Here is a 16699-nt window from a genome sequence, read left to right as displayed (position 1 = left end):
ATGTAAGAATAGAGGGTTTTTGAGACTTAAAATATCTGGTGTCAATCAATCTTTGTGAAATTTATAGTTTAGAAGCTATACAAGTATGACTTGTATTTCTGTCGATCAGATAAAGGCAAACGAAAAATGAGTTCTGTTCTGTAGTTTGAACTTTTTGAGTACTCCCAAAACTGTTACTCTTTCAAAAATATTTTAGATACTGGAATCTTCAAATGCAGTAACATTTGCATAAATTGATGCTTTATTAACCACAATATGACATTAGATTTTAATTTTTACTTAGTGGTAAACCAGACTCTCAGACTTGCAATATACATAAAGTAGCCTTATGCTAAAAATACTTGCATTTTTAGCTGGTGGGCTCTTCTGAGGTTTAAAGTATCATTTTGCCTTGTTTATTAAGATTAAATGCTCAGTTAATGTAAGTTCATGTTTTGAGCTTTTCTTTTTAAAAAAACACCACTCTCAGTTGAGTGGCACTGGAATTTGTGTAATACAAATGATTAATGTGTTCTAAACAGCCAGTAATTTTTAGACCACTGTTTTAGATATCAAACTTATTTATAAAACCAGAGAATAAGTTAAAATTTTTTCCAGTACTTATTCTAGAAACATGTTCTTACTACTTAGCAAAAGCTCTAAAACATCTGAGCTTCTGCATTTACAACTGAAGCTGTAAGTCTTTCTGCTGCTCCAAGTAGGAAATGAAGTCCTGAAAGCTTTTGAAGTTTGTTCCTGTCTGTGTTTAGCTCTTCACAATTTTTTTAAACCATGATTCTGGCTATTCTTAACAGATGCAATGAACAGGAACACGTAAGTGCGTGGGTATCTTTGGTCAGATAAGTTGGTATATTTTCCCTCAGTTCTTAATAGATTTCTTCATGTGACTAAAAATACTGGAGTTAAGTAAGAAAGGTTAATTTAGGTAATAGGTTAATTAAACTAAGGCATAAAAGACTTCTGTCCTCTGTTACAAGTTGGTTAAAGGACTACAAAGCAATCTTCACAGAACAGCGAACACAAATTAAAGGGGAAATAGGTCAGACGTTTCTAAAACTAAATTGCTGAGTTACAGTCTTGTTCCAAGTAGGTGAGTTGGCAGCTGGAAGGAAAAATACCATTATTCAGGAGCTGAAACACCCAAAATGCAGGGAACAAGCTTGATTTGCTTGGGTTTGGCTGTGTGGTGTTGTTTTGTGGGGCTGGTGGTTCTTGTTTTTTCAGATATGATTTTGATCTAGGTTGAGTAGGGTGGCGGTGAGAGGAGAGCAAATGAGCCACTGAAGGGGCTGTGAATGCACTCTCCGAATGTTTTTTGCTGTGCTGTATATGTGGAAGAACTCAGTATTACACTATTTTAGTGTATAACTTTAATCCTGTGTATTAATTAAGAAACTTTATTATAATTTTCAGTGTAACCATCTGCCCTAATTCCTGGTGTGAAATTACATTTTTCCCGTTCTTTGTGTTTTCTGTTATTTGTTAATAAAAAATTCTGTTACCTGACAGTTTATTTTAAATATTTTTAATAAGTTTTTTTCATATGCTCAAACTTTACATGAAGCTTGGTAGATATTCCTGATCATATTAAGTTAAAATGCTGGGGTTTGTCCTTTTCTTAAGTGTGCTATTTGATTTTTAGACCTCTCAACAAATGATAGATTTGTGGAGGGAGACTGATACTTACGATGTTTTCAATTGGTTTTTAAATTACCTAATGTAAGGCGTTTCTAAAGCAAGGTGTCCTTTTTTCTTATATAGCTGCAGTGTGCCTATTTGTTTTTCTGGAAAAGGTGAAAAGCTTAGAAAAGGTTAACAGATGTGGCTTAAAGATAGTAAAATCTCTCCCCCATAGCATCTACCTCCTGATTGTTGTTTAGTGTTGTTTCACAAGTTGGGGATTGCAAGGGAGGCTTTCAGATGTGTGGGTTGAGTTGATGTAATGCCGCTTTGTAGGTCGAGGATTTGTGACTTGAGCATGAATTTTGCCTGCTGACCTTGCAGAATAAGGAGCTGACAGGATTGCAACCCCCCCTTGAAGGGGGTGTAATATATATGCAGTGAAAATCTGCCTTGGAGAACCTGGCTCAGCAGTGTTTATAGTGGTACTGTATTCATGGTAAACACCTTTTGGTAATGTTTTCCACAACAGATGCACCCTCAGGAGCATCTCCTGGATTTCTCCACATCATTGTCGTGGCTTGGAAGCTTTTTCTCAGGCTGCAGGAGCGAATGGACTAATTGCAAACCACTGCTTAGGGGTTTGCTCTCCACTGATGAGGGTCCGCTAGCTGTTTTGGTTACTGGTTAAAGTTCGGAAAAGAAGCTGAGAGCACAGAGTGAGTGTTTAAAGATCTAGACACTCAAATAGGAACCAGTTTTTCTTTGTTCAGTGTTTGCAAAGTGAGAACTGGCATTCACAAGTGCAGCCTTCCAGAACTGGCCAGATCCTGCTGATGTGGTGAGGCCAGAGGCCAGCAGACATGAGCCGAGGCGTTTAGTTTGCTGTCAGAGTTTCTTTATAGACTTTTGAATTGAGGCTTAATAGTAGGCTACGTGATCTTTTTTCCTTCATCGGTGTGATTGATTTCTCAAAGGCATTTCTTGGTGGCCTTTCGATCTTTAAAGATGGACTAAATGTTAAAAGGCAGTAAAATATACTCTTAAAGCTGTTACAGAAGTCACAGTGAGGGTTTTTTTTTTACACAGTATATTTAATAAAGCAAGCTCTACGTTATAATAAGGAGCCCAGGATGATTTTGCCAAGGATCATTTGGAACAGGAAGACAGTGAATCACCAAAAGTGCTGTAGTCTGCTGGGTTTGGGAATAGAGTTGGTATCTCTTGTCTCAACCACAGAGTTATTGTGTTACTGGCACTGTAACACAGTAACTAGTAAAAACCTAGTCTTGGTACTGTAACACAGTGAAATACAGCTTTGCTTTCATAGTGAAACTGTGTTTTGTTGTCACTTCTGTATGAAACAAAGCTCAAAACTACATTTTTGTCTGGCAACATGATTGTTTTCAAGCAGGAAAATCAGGTATTACAGAGGTGGGGAATCTGGCTCCTCTGCAGAGAGGAGAACATCCCTTGCTGTCCTGCTGCACTCCTGCTAGACCGGACAAGATCGCAGCAGTGATGGCTTTGTAAGAATGCACTCCTCAGTGACATTCATTACTGGTGATTGTGGTTTTAAATGGTAGAGTAGCTTGTAGGCTTTCCCTTCTATGGGGAAAAAGAGATGGGAGAACCAATGTGGATTGAGGGCTGCCTATGTGTGGCTTTACGAACATGTCAGAACAGAGTATTGCTGTATAACTGATGCCATCTGGGTCTGTATTAATTCACTGGTTCCCTGTAGGAAAGCCTTTCCAAATACATTTGGGTTATCTTAAATAGTCTGACAACAGGTCGCTTATCTAATGTGTAATTGAAATCTGCGTGAAATAGTAATTTGTCTGATCTTTAATTTTGGAAATGTACAAACTGTCAGTAAATTACCTTAAATAGATAACTGCTATTTTATAAAACTGGATGGCTTCAGAGCAGCACTTAAACATGAAAAATGCATTGAATGTGGGATATTTAGCTCTCTATATGTTGCTAATGCCGATGGAAATAGGTAATGTGTTAGGGTTTTTGCCAAGGGTTTTGCAAATTAGTTGCAGAGATAAGAATGCAAACATGTTGTAAATTAGAAATGATGTTGAAGCTGCTTTTTAATCCCATATTTGTAGAAAAATTGACTAGCACAGCACAAAGTCCATTACTAAGTGTTTTGTGTCTTATTGTAGATAATTTTAGAATATTTTCCTCTTTAATTCATTCTTGCATTATTTCAATTTTCATTTTTAATTAGGAATTATACTAAACATTAAAAACTACCAAGATAAATGGCTTGTTCTGATCCTTATTTTGCTGTTGTGTGCGAACAGTGTGTGCTGTTCTGAACACTTTGTTCTGAAGTTACTTGAGAGATGACATGTTTGGTTTGAGTTGTGCAACCTTACCGGCATATTTTAGTCTGTTCAGCTTTTTAGGGTTTGTTCTTATTTTTAGTATTGAAAATAGATTTGTCCAGGTTTGTTTCTAACTAACCTGCAGGCTGGTTTATGACATACGTAAGAGAAAGACCTTAGTAATGCCAACACTTTGGAGCCTGGCATCTTCAGAAATCTGTGTTTCACACACCACCCTCAATCCCCCAGCCCAAAATCTTACAGCTCACTGAGGGTCCTGATGATGGTCAGTAGTTTCCCATGGAAAACTATTTGTTCTTGTAAACATGTTTTGCTGGTACTGAGAAATTGGTTGTGCTAGAACACCCACCCCCTCAATATACAAGTTTTTATTCACTCCAAACTTAGCGTTAATTTCCAGTGTGCTTACTCTCCCTTTTTTGCTTAAAAATCTGAGCTAAGTCTGTATTTTGAGAGGATAAAAAAATCTTTCTTAAAAGGAACAGGGTGCCTTTGCTTGTGCTTGAAATGAGAACTGTGTGGGGTGGTGTGTGCTGTGATGGTCCGAGCAGGGAGGTGGCCAGGCCCTGAAGTGCCATAAGTCTTGCAGACTGAAAATGGCACTTCAGGGCCTGCCATAAGTCTTGTAGACTGAAAATAGTGAGGTCCTCTTGGTGGTATTGTCCCTACCCTTGTGATCCACACTTTCTGTAATAATAAAGGAAGCTTATGAGTAAAATATGCCTTGTAGATTTACTGAGTTGCATTTTTCACACAGACTTAAAGAAGAAATAAAATATTTAAAATTGAATTTTTTACTTGGTCAATTTGAAAGCAGTTTTCCTCATGAAGGAGTTAACGAGGCAGGAACTTGGAGCAATATTAAAGTTAGATGCTGAATTGGATTTCAGGAAAATAATTGGAGTGTTGAGTTGTATTTATTCACAAGGAGAACAAAAGAAATGTCTTTCTCATGGCTTTCTGAGGCTGATGCTCCTACAGAAACGAAGTGTCTCCAGTCAGAGTGTTGGGCTCCCTCCCGAAGAGTGTGCCGACAGTTAAAGGGCGCTTAATTATTTATTTGAATCTCTGAAACTCTTCAGTTCAGATCCATGTGACTGTTTCCTGAACATATTGTGATCTCTGAATGTGACAAGCAGATGCCTCTGATGACTGAGCAGACAGTAGTTATGAAAGACTTCATTCTCATGAAATGGCAGATACATCCTGCAGGCAGTGGTGCTTGTGTCCTGCTATTTGTAAGTCTTTTCCACAGAAGTAATCACTGGGAGGCTACATCCGTGACCGAGGATGGAAACCAAGACGTGGGGCAGTGCTAGGAAGTAGAAGCAATAAAGACAAACTGAAAGAAAGAATACCCTGCAAGTGGTGTTTCAAATACTTTTATATAAGTGCCAGTGTGGATTCCATTCTGTTTCTCTGATTTGTGGGGTTGTGGTCCTTGCTGCTGGGGTTGCATGTGTGTGTCCGCCATGTGATGGGGCTGCAGCTGCGCAGCCTCTCCCCCTCCTTCCTTCCCTCAGATCGGGGCTGTGTCCGACACTGAAGCGCTGTCACTTAAGAATGAAATCCGTATTTATAACTTGGCATCTTCTAATCAAAGAGAGAGAATTATGTGGTGAGATAACGTGTGTAAAACACTTAAAACCACTTAGTATCTTGAACGTGAACTGCTTTTCCTTTGAATCACATGCTGTGATGAGGGAAAGGAAGCTCAAGGGCAAGTATTTAGAATGCTGGTATCTTTATTTTAATTCAGACTGGCTGAAAAGAGCAACCAAATGTTTTCCACAAAATGAGGGAAGTATTAATCTGTGTAACTAAAATGTACTGTTCACTAGGATGCACCGGTCCTGTAACTACAGCAGTGTCAAAAAAATGTAGGCTTTAGGGTCTTAGTATATTTTAGTCTTTCAATGTTGGGATGCAGATGAATTTAAAATAAAGACCTGGTAAGATGCTTACTGCAAAAAGACTTGTGTTAAAACACATTTGTGATCATAAGCATTTTCTGTAATCAGCTTTCTGTTTTACCAAAATTAGCTACACTGGTAAATATAACTCAAAAATCTCTTCCAGAGAAGTAATCTGTGTTTATATAGTCTCTTCTGCATTCAAAAAGTTTTAGTGGGTTCTACTGGTTCCTTTTGACCAATAAATGTGGTAATTGAGATGTTTCTCTTTAAGAGTGTTTAAGATTGATTGTAATCCTGTGAGATTTTTTTTTAGTTTGTGTGTTAGTCTTGTTTATGTAACTTGAATTAAGGTTAGTCTCCTCTCTATTTTTCAGATTCAAGCCATTTTTTCCATTTCAAGTCTTGCCCCCTGACGAATATGAAGATCGAGACCTCTGCATACAGGATTTTCTTTTGACAGAAGGTCGACTAAAAGTCACGTTAATTGAATGTACGAGGTATGTTTTGTGGTCTTCTTCTCATTCTTGACTAAGCTGCATGAAAGCTGTGTTGGAGTTTGTAGTAATAATAGCTGCAGGCTTCTTCTGATTCACAAAGTACCAGCTTTGGTGGTGTGATTGAGCTCTAATCAAGTAAAAATGAAGAAATGAAAGGTGCGGTAAGTTGGAGGCACTTGTGTGTGGGTGAGTATGTTTGCCTTTCTTCTGAATTTTGCCTGGTTACAAGCTAAACTGTGCCTCCTGCTATTTGTTTTTCTAAGGGCTATTTTTTTTCTTTTTGGCACACCAAATTATGAATCTCTTTCCAGGACAGAATAAATGTTGTAATTATCCTATTGTATTATGTTGTAAGCAAAGGGAAATAATTGTTCTGCTCTGTCTTACTTGGATTAATTCAAATAACATTTATAAGGCATTATTTATTCTCTGTTTTTTGAACAAAATAATGGAAAGAAATAAAATCTACTTCCTTTGTTCATTGAAGAGAAAATTATTCTCTTAAAGCTGGAGAAAAGGTGTGTGGGCTCTTGGTTGGTGTGTGTTTTTTTTGGTCAGGCCTCTTAGTTCTTGGTTTATGTTAGATCTTATCCAAGTAGTGCTCAGGCTTTGATCTAGTCATGTGCCGTTCTGCTCTTTATGAACTAACCTCTGGTTTGCAGCAATACTCTTTATTTTTAACCAGTTCTTTTCAGTTGTGTTACTATATTAGGTCCTTTTTGCACTGTTTTCTCGTAGCCTCATGCAACTCTGAAAGGCATTTGCTGTACTAATGTAGTTTATCAGTGCTCTGGATCTCCAGAGTATATTTTTCTGTTTCCAAGGATCGTGTGGGCCAGAACAGTGATGATTTCTTGGTAACAATTTACCTGCCTCCCTAACTTCATGAGATGTTTTCTGTGAATGCTAAAAGACTGGGCACTCCTTGGCTGCCAGGAGCATTTCCTCTTTACCTGAACTGGGTAAGGGAACTCCTGACCTTCTGCCATAAGCAGTCTTCAATTTCAGTTGGTGTCTTCATTGTTACTACCACAGGGCCCCAAATAACTACCTCAAGTTGTATGCAGTTGTTCTTGGTTTGGAAAGTAACCTTTTAAATACTATGTCTTTCCTGAAACACTACCATTGCTAACATCACTAGTGTGTTTCATTCCATTCCATTTAAAAGCCAGATTGCTCAGTTTGACATCATCTGACCTCTCAGTATTTTCTGCTGTCACAGATGCTTATCAGATGGCTGGGAGAGGATACAGTTGCTGGCTTGTCAGGTCTTTTTAAGCTTCAGGTCTGACTTAATCCAACTGTTTTATGCAGCTTGGAATTTCTCTATCCACACTTCAAAATTGTGTCTCAACAGGCACCTCTCAATTTAGATGTCTGACTCTTGGTCCCCTAGTAATTCCCTACATCTTCCAGGTATCCCATCCTTATTTGAACTAAGCAATTAAAACTGCTGTCTGTAGACCCCCCTTGTGAGTAAATACTCTTGCTTACTTTGCACCTGAAGATAGCAGTGAGGTAGATGCTGAAAGGTAAGAAGAGGATTTTAGTAGTAAAAGAAGAAATATACAAAAGTAACAATGGATTTTCCTTTCATCACCACTGTATGTGAGCTGGTGTGAAGGTTGCCTGGGACTGTTCTCAGTGGTCCTTCCGTGCAGCACTGCATGCTGAAGTACAGAGCTCTCTCACTCAGGTCTGCAATAGAGACCTGAAAACTTTTCTTGATGATTATTCTCATTCCAGAAATAAAAGAGCACTTCAATTTCTGTGTGATTTTCAGTTTTGCTCAGTGCCCTAGAAAGTCTTTATCTTCTCTCAGTACAGTAGCTATTCTTGTGTACAGAATTTGGAGTAGGATTCTTGGCCAGTGACACTGTGTGGTGGTTTGACCCTGACACATTGTATTCAATCTGCTCTGATAACAGGGATCTGCTGCTTCTCCTGCTTAAGTCTCAAATACAGTGGTGAAACTACAGTGATAGGGACAAAAAATAAATTGCTAAATGTCTGGTTTAAGTTCATTATATTCTTCACATGGCCAAACACCTGTACTTTTTGAACTTGTTTCTACATTGATTTTCTCACTGCTATTGAAAGAAAAGTTAAGCTTGCATGCTTTAAAAATTAAATCAATGAAAGGAAGGGAGCTTTAGTGTAAATAATAAGGAATACATTCTGCAAGTTCTTGATTGACCTGTTGAAAATTGTACAGTGCCCTCAGAACTCGGTCATTGCAAAATTGTTGCTGTCTGTCAGTACATTAAGTTTTTAAGAAAAAGGCAAAAATCCAAGGAATATGCTGTTAAATTTTTCTAATTTTTCAAAAATGGATTATGAAGAAAGTCTTTAAAGTCTTATGTTAGGTGAGACTGCTCTTCCAAAACTATATAATGAAGTGGGCTTGTTAAATTAGCATTTGTTTCAATAAAGAACCTCTGGGGATAAGGAAGGTTTCCTAAGCTAAGTATTTTTCCTAAGATATTTCAGTAAAATACCTCAGAGTGTAGGTGAGACTGACCTCTCAAATGATGGGGTCCTTCGGGTGGACTTCAGCATGCAGCAGAGTCGTCTATTAAGTATATGAATATTGAATCTTCTTTTGACATTCTTAAGATTAGGGAAATACTGGGCTTATTTTGACTCCTAAAATGCTTGGAAATAAAGTCCACAGTTGAAATTAAAAAAGAAAAAAGGAAGAATTGTAAAGGAAATAAATCCAGCTTGCTTTTACATAGCTGACAATAAATAGCATGTTACTAAAGGTTGGTGTGTACTTTACCTGCCCATAACAGATTCTTGTTAGGTTTGCAGATCAGTAGTTTAGCATCATCCTACAAAACTTAGGAAGCTTGATGGCCTTGTTACAGTCTTTGGGAAAGGAGGAGGACTAAGAACTTGCTGAAGTTTGTGGTTTGGCTGAAGAGTTGAGCACAGCCTCTGTGCACTTCTGCTCTGTATGAGAGAACCAACACTTCATGTCTTGGAGTCCTGGTAGCTCTCAGGCCAAAAGGCAGGACAGCTACAAATAGCTGTTCATAACCATAGCCACTCCATAGAACTGCTGCCTTCAGATCGCTTGCTCAGGGATCCATCTGCTGCACAACTGGGGAAGGAATAGAAAGTCACTTTCTGTATGCATCTATTAATTACTCAAGTGGTAATTCTATCACATTACTGATTTGATTATAGCTGGGGTTATAAACTTTGTTTCAGGGTGCCTTTCACACGTCCACACCGATTCACAAACTTTGAATCTGTAGGCTATAGGTGTCTCCTTAACATGCAGCTTTATGTGTGTCCTGACAGTCTTTACATAGCTGCAGTTAAAGACTGATAGAATACAGAACCTCTGTTTGTGTGCTAATGGAGGTATTCAAACAAAAATAACCTTAGGGTAGTAGCAGTTAAAACTTCCTCTTTGTATTTCTGAAATTGGAAATTGAAGTCCAAACTCCATAATGAAGAACTCTTCAAAATCTGAATGTGTGTGTGGCTTTGGTGTTTTGTGATTTACACCCAGTGTGAGGTGAAATCTCATTATGGCTCAGGACTTTCCTTCTAAGTCTTATGTTACAGTCATGGCTGAAAACTGTTTTATTCCTGTTTTGAGCTACCTCCTGTCCTTGTTCTATTTTAGTTGCCACTAGTACAAGACAGTTAAATAGCTACTGAGCTGATGTTTTAGAGGGAGAGGAAGTGCCCCTGGAGAATTCCTACAGAGTGTGTCTATGTGGCCAGAAGATGAAACATACACAGACAGTGGTCAGCTGGGAAAAAACTTCTAATGAACTGACTGATATCAATGAGTCACTGAGGAAAACGTGTTACTCAAAAGCAACTGCTAAAAATGGAACAGAAAAGCCACAGAGGGTGGCTGGGAATGGCTTAAAAATAAAAGTCATGAGTTCATCACTTTAACCTTGGACAAACTAGGTCAAGCTGCTGTTTGTGGTGTTTCACTAGAGTGTTCAAACTCTCCATCTGAGGGTGGGGTTGCAGGATACTGCCCCAAACTCTGAACCATCCAAAAACAACTGTTGCTTTGAAACAGGTGTACTGGGTACCAACACAGATGTATCTTCCCCTGTCATCTCCCCCATGTGTACACGTACTGAAAAACAGTTAAACAAATTCTTCAGAGACAAAGAAAAGAAATATTCATCAATCACTCCATGCTGCAATGCAAGCTGGAGAGCTGTCATAGCCAGAGGTGCTTTCCCTTGGCATTGGCTTAATTTTACCAATTCTAATTGTTGATGAAAGTTGTTTTCAGTAGCATTACTCCCTTTTCTCCACACCTGGATGACTGAGTGTTTTTTAATCATAAATATTTAACCTAGAAATGTTATTTAACAATATCAAGATAAACAGAAAATTGACATGTGTGTTGTCAGCTTGTCTGTATCATCTAAAGAGTTGCACACATGACAATCACAAATAGATATGTATAAAGTGAAAGGGAGGGGAATTAAACTCTTTAAATCTTTTGAAAGTTTCATGTGAGGCTTTAATTCCAAAATAGTTATCTGCTTCCAGTTCTTGTGAGCAGCTGTGTACAGTTTTATTGCTGTGCTGCAGCCTAAAGGTTATTCTTGGGGGTTTTTTGTGTGTGGTGGGTTTTTTTTTTCCTTTTTATATCTAACTGAAAAACTTCATAGCTTTCTGGAGTAGAGTATCATGCATGAATTTGTGTTTTATGAATGTTACTAAAAATTACAGATATGAGTGAAACAGAAACATAAGCAGCAGTGAACTGTGACTTTAGTAATGCTCTCTTGACAAAGAAGAGCAGTGGTATATGGTGTAGTTCAGGAGTAGAATGGAAGACACCAGTGGCAAGTTGCTTTAAAAATGCAGGTTTTTTTATGGAAAAATACTTGTCTGCCAGTTGAATGTATAATTTAAAGAAAAATGGAAACAAAATAGCAAAAGAAAGCCTGAACCAAAACAAGCTGAAAAATTTTATTTGATATTTATGGAGCTCTTCCACTAGAGGGTGGCAGTGTCCTTCCTTTGCTGTGTCTGTGTCGTCTTCTGTGCAGACATCCATAGTAATCGTGTATAAATGAAGAACGGTGAGTTTGATATGATCTATGTGTAATAGTGTTACAATTCTTACTGTAGGCTTTTCTGTTTCAGGTTACTTATGTTTGGATCCTATGAAAGAGAAACAAATGTTCATTGCACGATGGAGCTGAGCAGCAACGTTTGGGAAGAAAAATCCAGAAGTTCTATTAAAACGGTAAAAAAGGGTATAAACCTCGGGTATTGCAGTATCTCTTATGCTCTTAATACATTGTCCAGAAAGACTGTATCTTTGGACAATCAATTTGGTGATACAGCAGGGAAAAACCCCACAAAAACACAACAGCACAGTTATTCACTTTTTAATCCAAACTACTTTACTGTCAAATTGACAAGGATGTGTTGAGTTCTCAGCTCCGCTTGAAATTGGACCTGCTTTGAATACATTGTTGAATGTCCATCTGCATCAAAGCAAACAGTGTAAAACATGTGTTTTTATAGTCCTGTTTGGATGAGGTGATGTTCAGAAAACTGAGTGAGGTTCACCTGTCTCTGACCAGTAGTATGTTCCCTTCTGATGTGGGTGGTGAAGACACATGATCAGAGGGTAGCTTGTGTGACTTTCTCAGTTTCCCTGAATTTTATGAAAATTTAGGCAATTGCCATAGATCTCTAACTATTTTTAGAGCATATCAAAGTGTAGTATTAGTGGTACTGTAAGTTTTGTGTTTTACTAATCATACTTGATAATGGGACTTTAGTGGCATACAGCTTACAAATTAGCATCTCTTTTCTGTGTGAGTATGAGAGTTACCTTTCTCTTTCATCAAATGAGATATGCAATATATGAAAAAGCCTTTCAGTTTCATGTTGGAGTGATATTTGTGTCATCAAATTGAATTGGACGTATGCTGAACAGAAGTAATGTGTTTGGTGGGGGGCGGGGAGGAGACACAGGCAAACTTGAAAGCTTTAGAAAGACTTCATGTTACCAAGGGGTTTCATACAAAGAAATCACTGGAGCAAAAATCCGTGCCCTGCATTTTATTCTCTGCTGTCTGAGTGCAACTAGCATAAGCCCTGTGTCTTCACTGCATCTGATTGGAGTTGTGTTTGGAAACCAGCATGTTTCTTCCATTGGAGCAGCAAGAATCCAGAATTTCAGTGTCTTGTTTGTTTTCTGCAATTAGATTTCACTTTGCATTGCTTTTAAAACTCCTTGTGACAAATGTTATGATACTTGTTGTCAGCTTAGTGTGTATTATGTTTTGCCAAAAAGGGTGTATGGCTGTGCACCAGACAGAAAGCTTATTTTTGTTGTCTTAACTGCTGTATTCCTAGTCAAATGAGAAACTTGGATGATCGAGATTCACCTGTTCTCTCTCAGGGTCCAGTAACACTGGGTGGCAATCAGCTTTCCAGGTGCAGGAGAGAAACAAGAAGACTGAGCCATTTCAGAGAAGAAGAAAGGTGGGGTGGCAGCAGTTTCAGCTAGTTTGAGGTCTTGAAACATGACTCCACCAGAGGTGATGGCATAAAGTGCTCAGGGGTCCTGAGAGGAATTACTGAGTTGACTTAATTCCAGAGGTTGCTAGACTTCACTGAGGCACTAGGCAGGAGGTAGGGCTGAGTAATTTATTTTCAGATCTTTTTTTTAATCTCTTTTTTTATGCAGCAGTTTTTAATTTTGTTTAACTTCTAGCTTGTTTTAATCTATAAAGATGTAAGCCTCTTTGCTCCTACCTTATCCTTCTGTGATCATGCAAGTCAGCTTTAAGTAGTCTGGCCAGTTCATAGTCTTAAGCCTTTTCTAATAATGATAAATATTTCAGAATTTTGAAGAAATAAGCAATAATACAAGCTTTGTATCTCTCATTTCCCCCCATCCCAAACAAAACCAAACCAACAAACAAACCCCAAACCAACCCAAACAATTTCAGGATCTGGTCCTGATCCTGCTAGTACTGATCTGAATGACCCTTTTGTTGGGATAAGCTGTGTATGAAGCCCTGCATGGATCTGTGGGGATGATGCTCTAGCAATGAAGGTGACAGTACACTGAGACTATTATGCTTCTCTGGACAAATTAATTTGTGCTTATTTTTAGATAATTCTGAGTAGTGATATAAGAACTTATTCTTTTACTCTCTAACAACAGAAGAGGAAAGCAAACCCACTCTGCAGACAGTGTGGCAGCAGTGTGTGTGTGACAGCAGATGGCAGTAGGGCTAAAAGGATGCAGGGTGGAATGGCTCCTTTTGAAAACTACAGACAAGTACTCCTGGTCAGACTCCTAAGAGCACCTCTTTTGTTTCAGCATGTAAAGTGAAATGACAGATCTAAAATTTTTTTTTTAAGCTTTTTTTAAGCTTTTGGAAATTTGTCCTGCAAGGGCCTGCTGTGCATTTATGCTGCAGTCCTTCATTGAGCATCATTCAAACACTGCCTACCAAAGAGCAGAGACTCCTTGATCTGGGTTGATGGATCTCTAGCCTTGATGTCAGCATGAAGAATCCACTGTGCTCAGCCACCATGAGCTCTAGGTGACTAGAAAAGCCATCTCACTTCAATATCCTGCTTTTGAACATCCTGAGATGGTTGAATATGGAAACCGAAAATTAGCAACTTGAAGAGGTTTTTTTTGCTTCTCATATCTGACAGTTGCAGTGAAATCATGGAAATATCTTTTCCTTAGATGAGGTTAAGTATGCAAATCGTTACAAAGTGGGAGGACCTCACACTGGGTGGCAAGAGTATTGCCAAAGATCCTCAACAAAATAAGAAGTCTTGCTAACACACTGAAGCTGGACATTAAGTATTTTTCTCAGAGATTCTAACTGTGAATAGTTGAATAGGAAGGTTATAAAGAAAAGCAATATTTTTCAAAAGAAAAAGTTTACTCATGTTTTTAATTGTGATTATTTTTTTCTCTAATGCAATTGTAACCCCAGAACAGCTGATCTGTGACACTTAATATCTTTTTAATAGTAAATCTTACTTTTAATGCTCATCTCTGCAACAATTATTTGAGATGAAGTTGTTAGACTGAATAACAACTTAAACTATAGAGGAAAAATGATAGACTAAATTGAAGTGAAAGGCAGAAGGTATGTTCTGGTTTAAAAGCATCTGATTTATAAAAGACTCACACAGACTTGACAATATATCCTCTGATCCGGACTGTTCTACAATGCTCCTGAGGAAAATTCTCATAACTTTCTATACTTCCTGGCATTTTCATTCTTTTTATTATGTTAGTAGTAGTGATAAAAGATTAGACAAGTTTCATACTTCATAATGAATTTTGGTGAGACTTTAATCTGATCCCATTTATGGGATATTAGTAGGTGTCAAAACTGGTTTTGAAAAAAGATTCTGTTATTGAACACATCTAGAGTGTTATTGAAGTGTCTGCAGCAATACAAAGGTGTCTCAGGCTTCTGTTTATCAAATCATTCTGAAACACCAGTGAGGCTTCAGAGAGGTGATTTGGCCCGTTCCCATGTGACACATAAACATTCTTTAATATCTTAATCAGTATGACATGCTGCTGGAACTAACATTAATCACTGCATTACTATGTAAAACTTAATTGTGGGTAGGATGTAGTAATTAGCATTAGCAGCATTGGTTTACTAGACAGGTGTTCTATGGCTAAACAGTTAAATATGGCTAAATTAGATATATGTTTGTAAATGTTGAGACTGTGTCATAAATGCAAACAGTTACGTCTGCTGAATTGCCACTTAGTAGTACCAGGATGATTTCTACAAACACAAAGAATTGTTCTGTTTTTCCTTGGAACACATCTGTTTAGTGTGGCCCCCTGGCCTTGTTAACACTTAGTGAGAATCATAGAATCCTTCAGGTTGGAAGGGAGCTCCTGTGCCAGCACTTCACACTTAGTGTTGTGAAAGAGTAACGTAATTTTCCAGCAGAAACTGAGGTTGCTGGATGAATAAAAGGAAAGCATAGCCTGACTTCCTTAAACATGTCAGAAGAATGGGCATTGAAATCATCTTGAAGAGGCTCAATGCAGCTGTAAGTAGAAACTATTGGAAATAGATTGGTGTCTTCTCATGCTCTTATACCCAGGAAGCATGTGCAAACTCTAAGTAATCTGTGCTTGTTATTGGTAGTATAAATGTAAGGTAACGTGAGAGAAGTGCTCAGCTGCAGAATAGAATGTATCTGTTCAGTTCTCTCTCTTTTTTTTTTTCTTTTTTTCCTAATTGAAATTCATGAGATAATCCAGGAAAAATTTGAGGAAACACCTCTAAATTCTGGTTCTCTCACTGTCTGATGAGGTACTGTAAGAATAGCCCCAGTTTTGTGTTCCTAAAGGTTGTAAGCATTGGGCCTTTTCTGTTGTGGTTTTTTGTTCTGTCTTTTTTAAAACCCCTTCTGTATATATTAACTTTAACAATGCATAAACTGCATTTCATATTCTGCAAAGTAAAAATTTCCATCAATAATGCCACATCTAGTAGCCCATAGGATTTGCTTTGGCAGCAGTTGTCTTGGAAGCACACAAATATCCTCTGAAGTAACCTAATAGAAAGAATTAAGACAAGAATCCACATACATTTTTTTAAGAATTCTGCTTCTTGTTTTTTCCAGTTCATTCTGAACGTTGTGGTCAGCACTGGAGTTACTGAAGGGAAAAACCAGTGACACTGTCTTTCACTACTGCTCCTTGAATTTGTGCATGTGTGTACATACATATACAGAGGTCATGATCTCTGCTTTTTTTGGAGAGGCTTTCTTGATGGATATGGCTGGCTGTAGATAAACATAATGGTAACCTTGAAATTGCTGTAGGCAGCTGGTTGGTACCTGTTTATAAAAACAAAGCAATATTTCTCAGTCTTTCATAAAACTAAATTTCCTTTATTGGGGATTAAGGGAAATTTAAAGGCATTCCAGTACTGTAACATATGAATGTAGAATGAGAAATAATGTAAATCAAATCCAGCACCCTCTGAAATGAGTTGCCTGAAGGTACAAAACTATAATGTCAAAATTTAAAGCAACTGTGAAACGTTAATTTGTAAATACATAGAGTTAAATGCCTCACAGTTGGCATTTCAGTGTGCTTATTTAACAGCCTGCCATTTCAGCATTTAATCCTATCAAAAGAAAGGAGGGGGATTAAAGCAAGAGAAGCTTTTTGAAAATGTCACTTTTTATGAAAATTCATGATCTTGTAAAATTTGATAATATTTGTAAATACAATGGGGAATAGTTCTGAGATTTGTGCCTTACATAATATTCT

The 16699-nt window shown here is 37.8% G+C and overlaps 1 protein-coding gene across 1 annotated transcript in view; it reads left to right on the top strand.

The window, feature by feature from the left end:
- The window catches only part of PDZD8 (PDZ domain containing 8), a gene marked incomplete at its 5' end in the record, with an annotated part of 57928 nt that overhangs the window by 12529 nt on the left and 28700 nt on the right, over window positions 1–16699 (top strand). Inside the window, 2 exons of the mRNA XM_084264809.1 lie at window positions 6274–6396; window positions 11539–11641. Of these exons, the coding sequence (XP_084120935.1) occupies window positions 6274–6396; window positions 11539–11641 (226 nt within the window). The remainder of the gene's footprint in view (window positions 1–6273; window positions 6397–11538; window positions 11642–16699) is intronic.

Source organism: Gallinula chloropus, assembly GCF_964237585.1.
Source record: "Gallinula chloropus genome assembly, chromosome: 5".
Lineage (NCBI taxonomy): Eukaryota > Metazoa > Chordata > Aves > Gruiformes > Rallidae > Gallinula > Gallinula chloropus.
The sequence above is the reverse complement of the archived record's forward strand: the minus strand, read 5'-3'. Positions and strand labels throughout refer to the sequence as shown.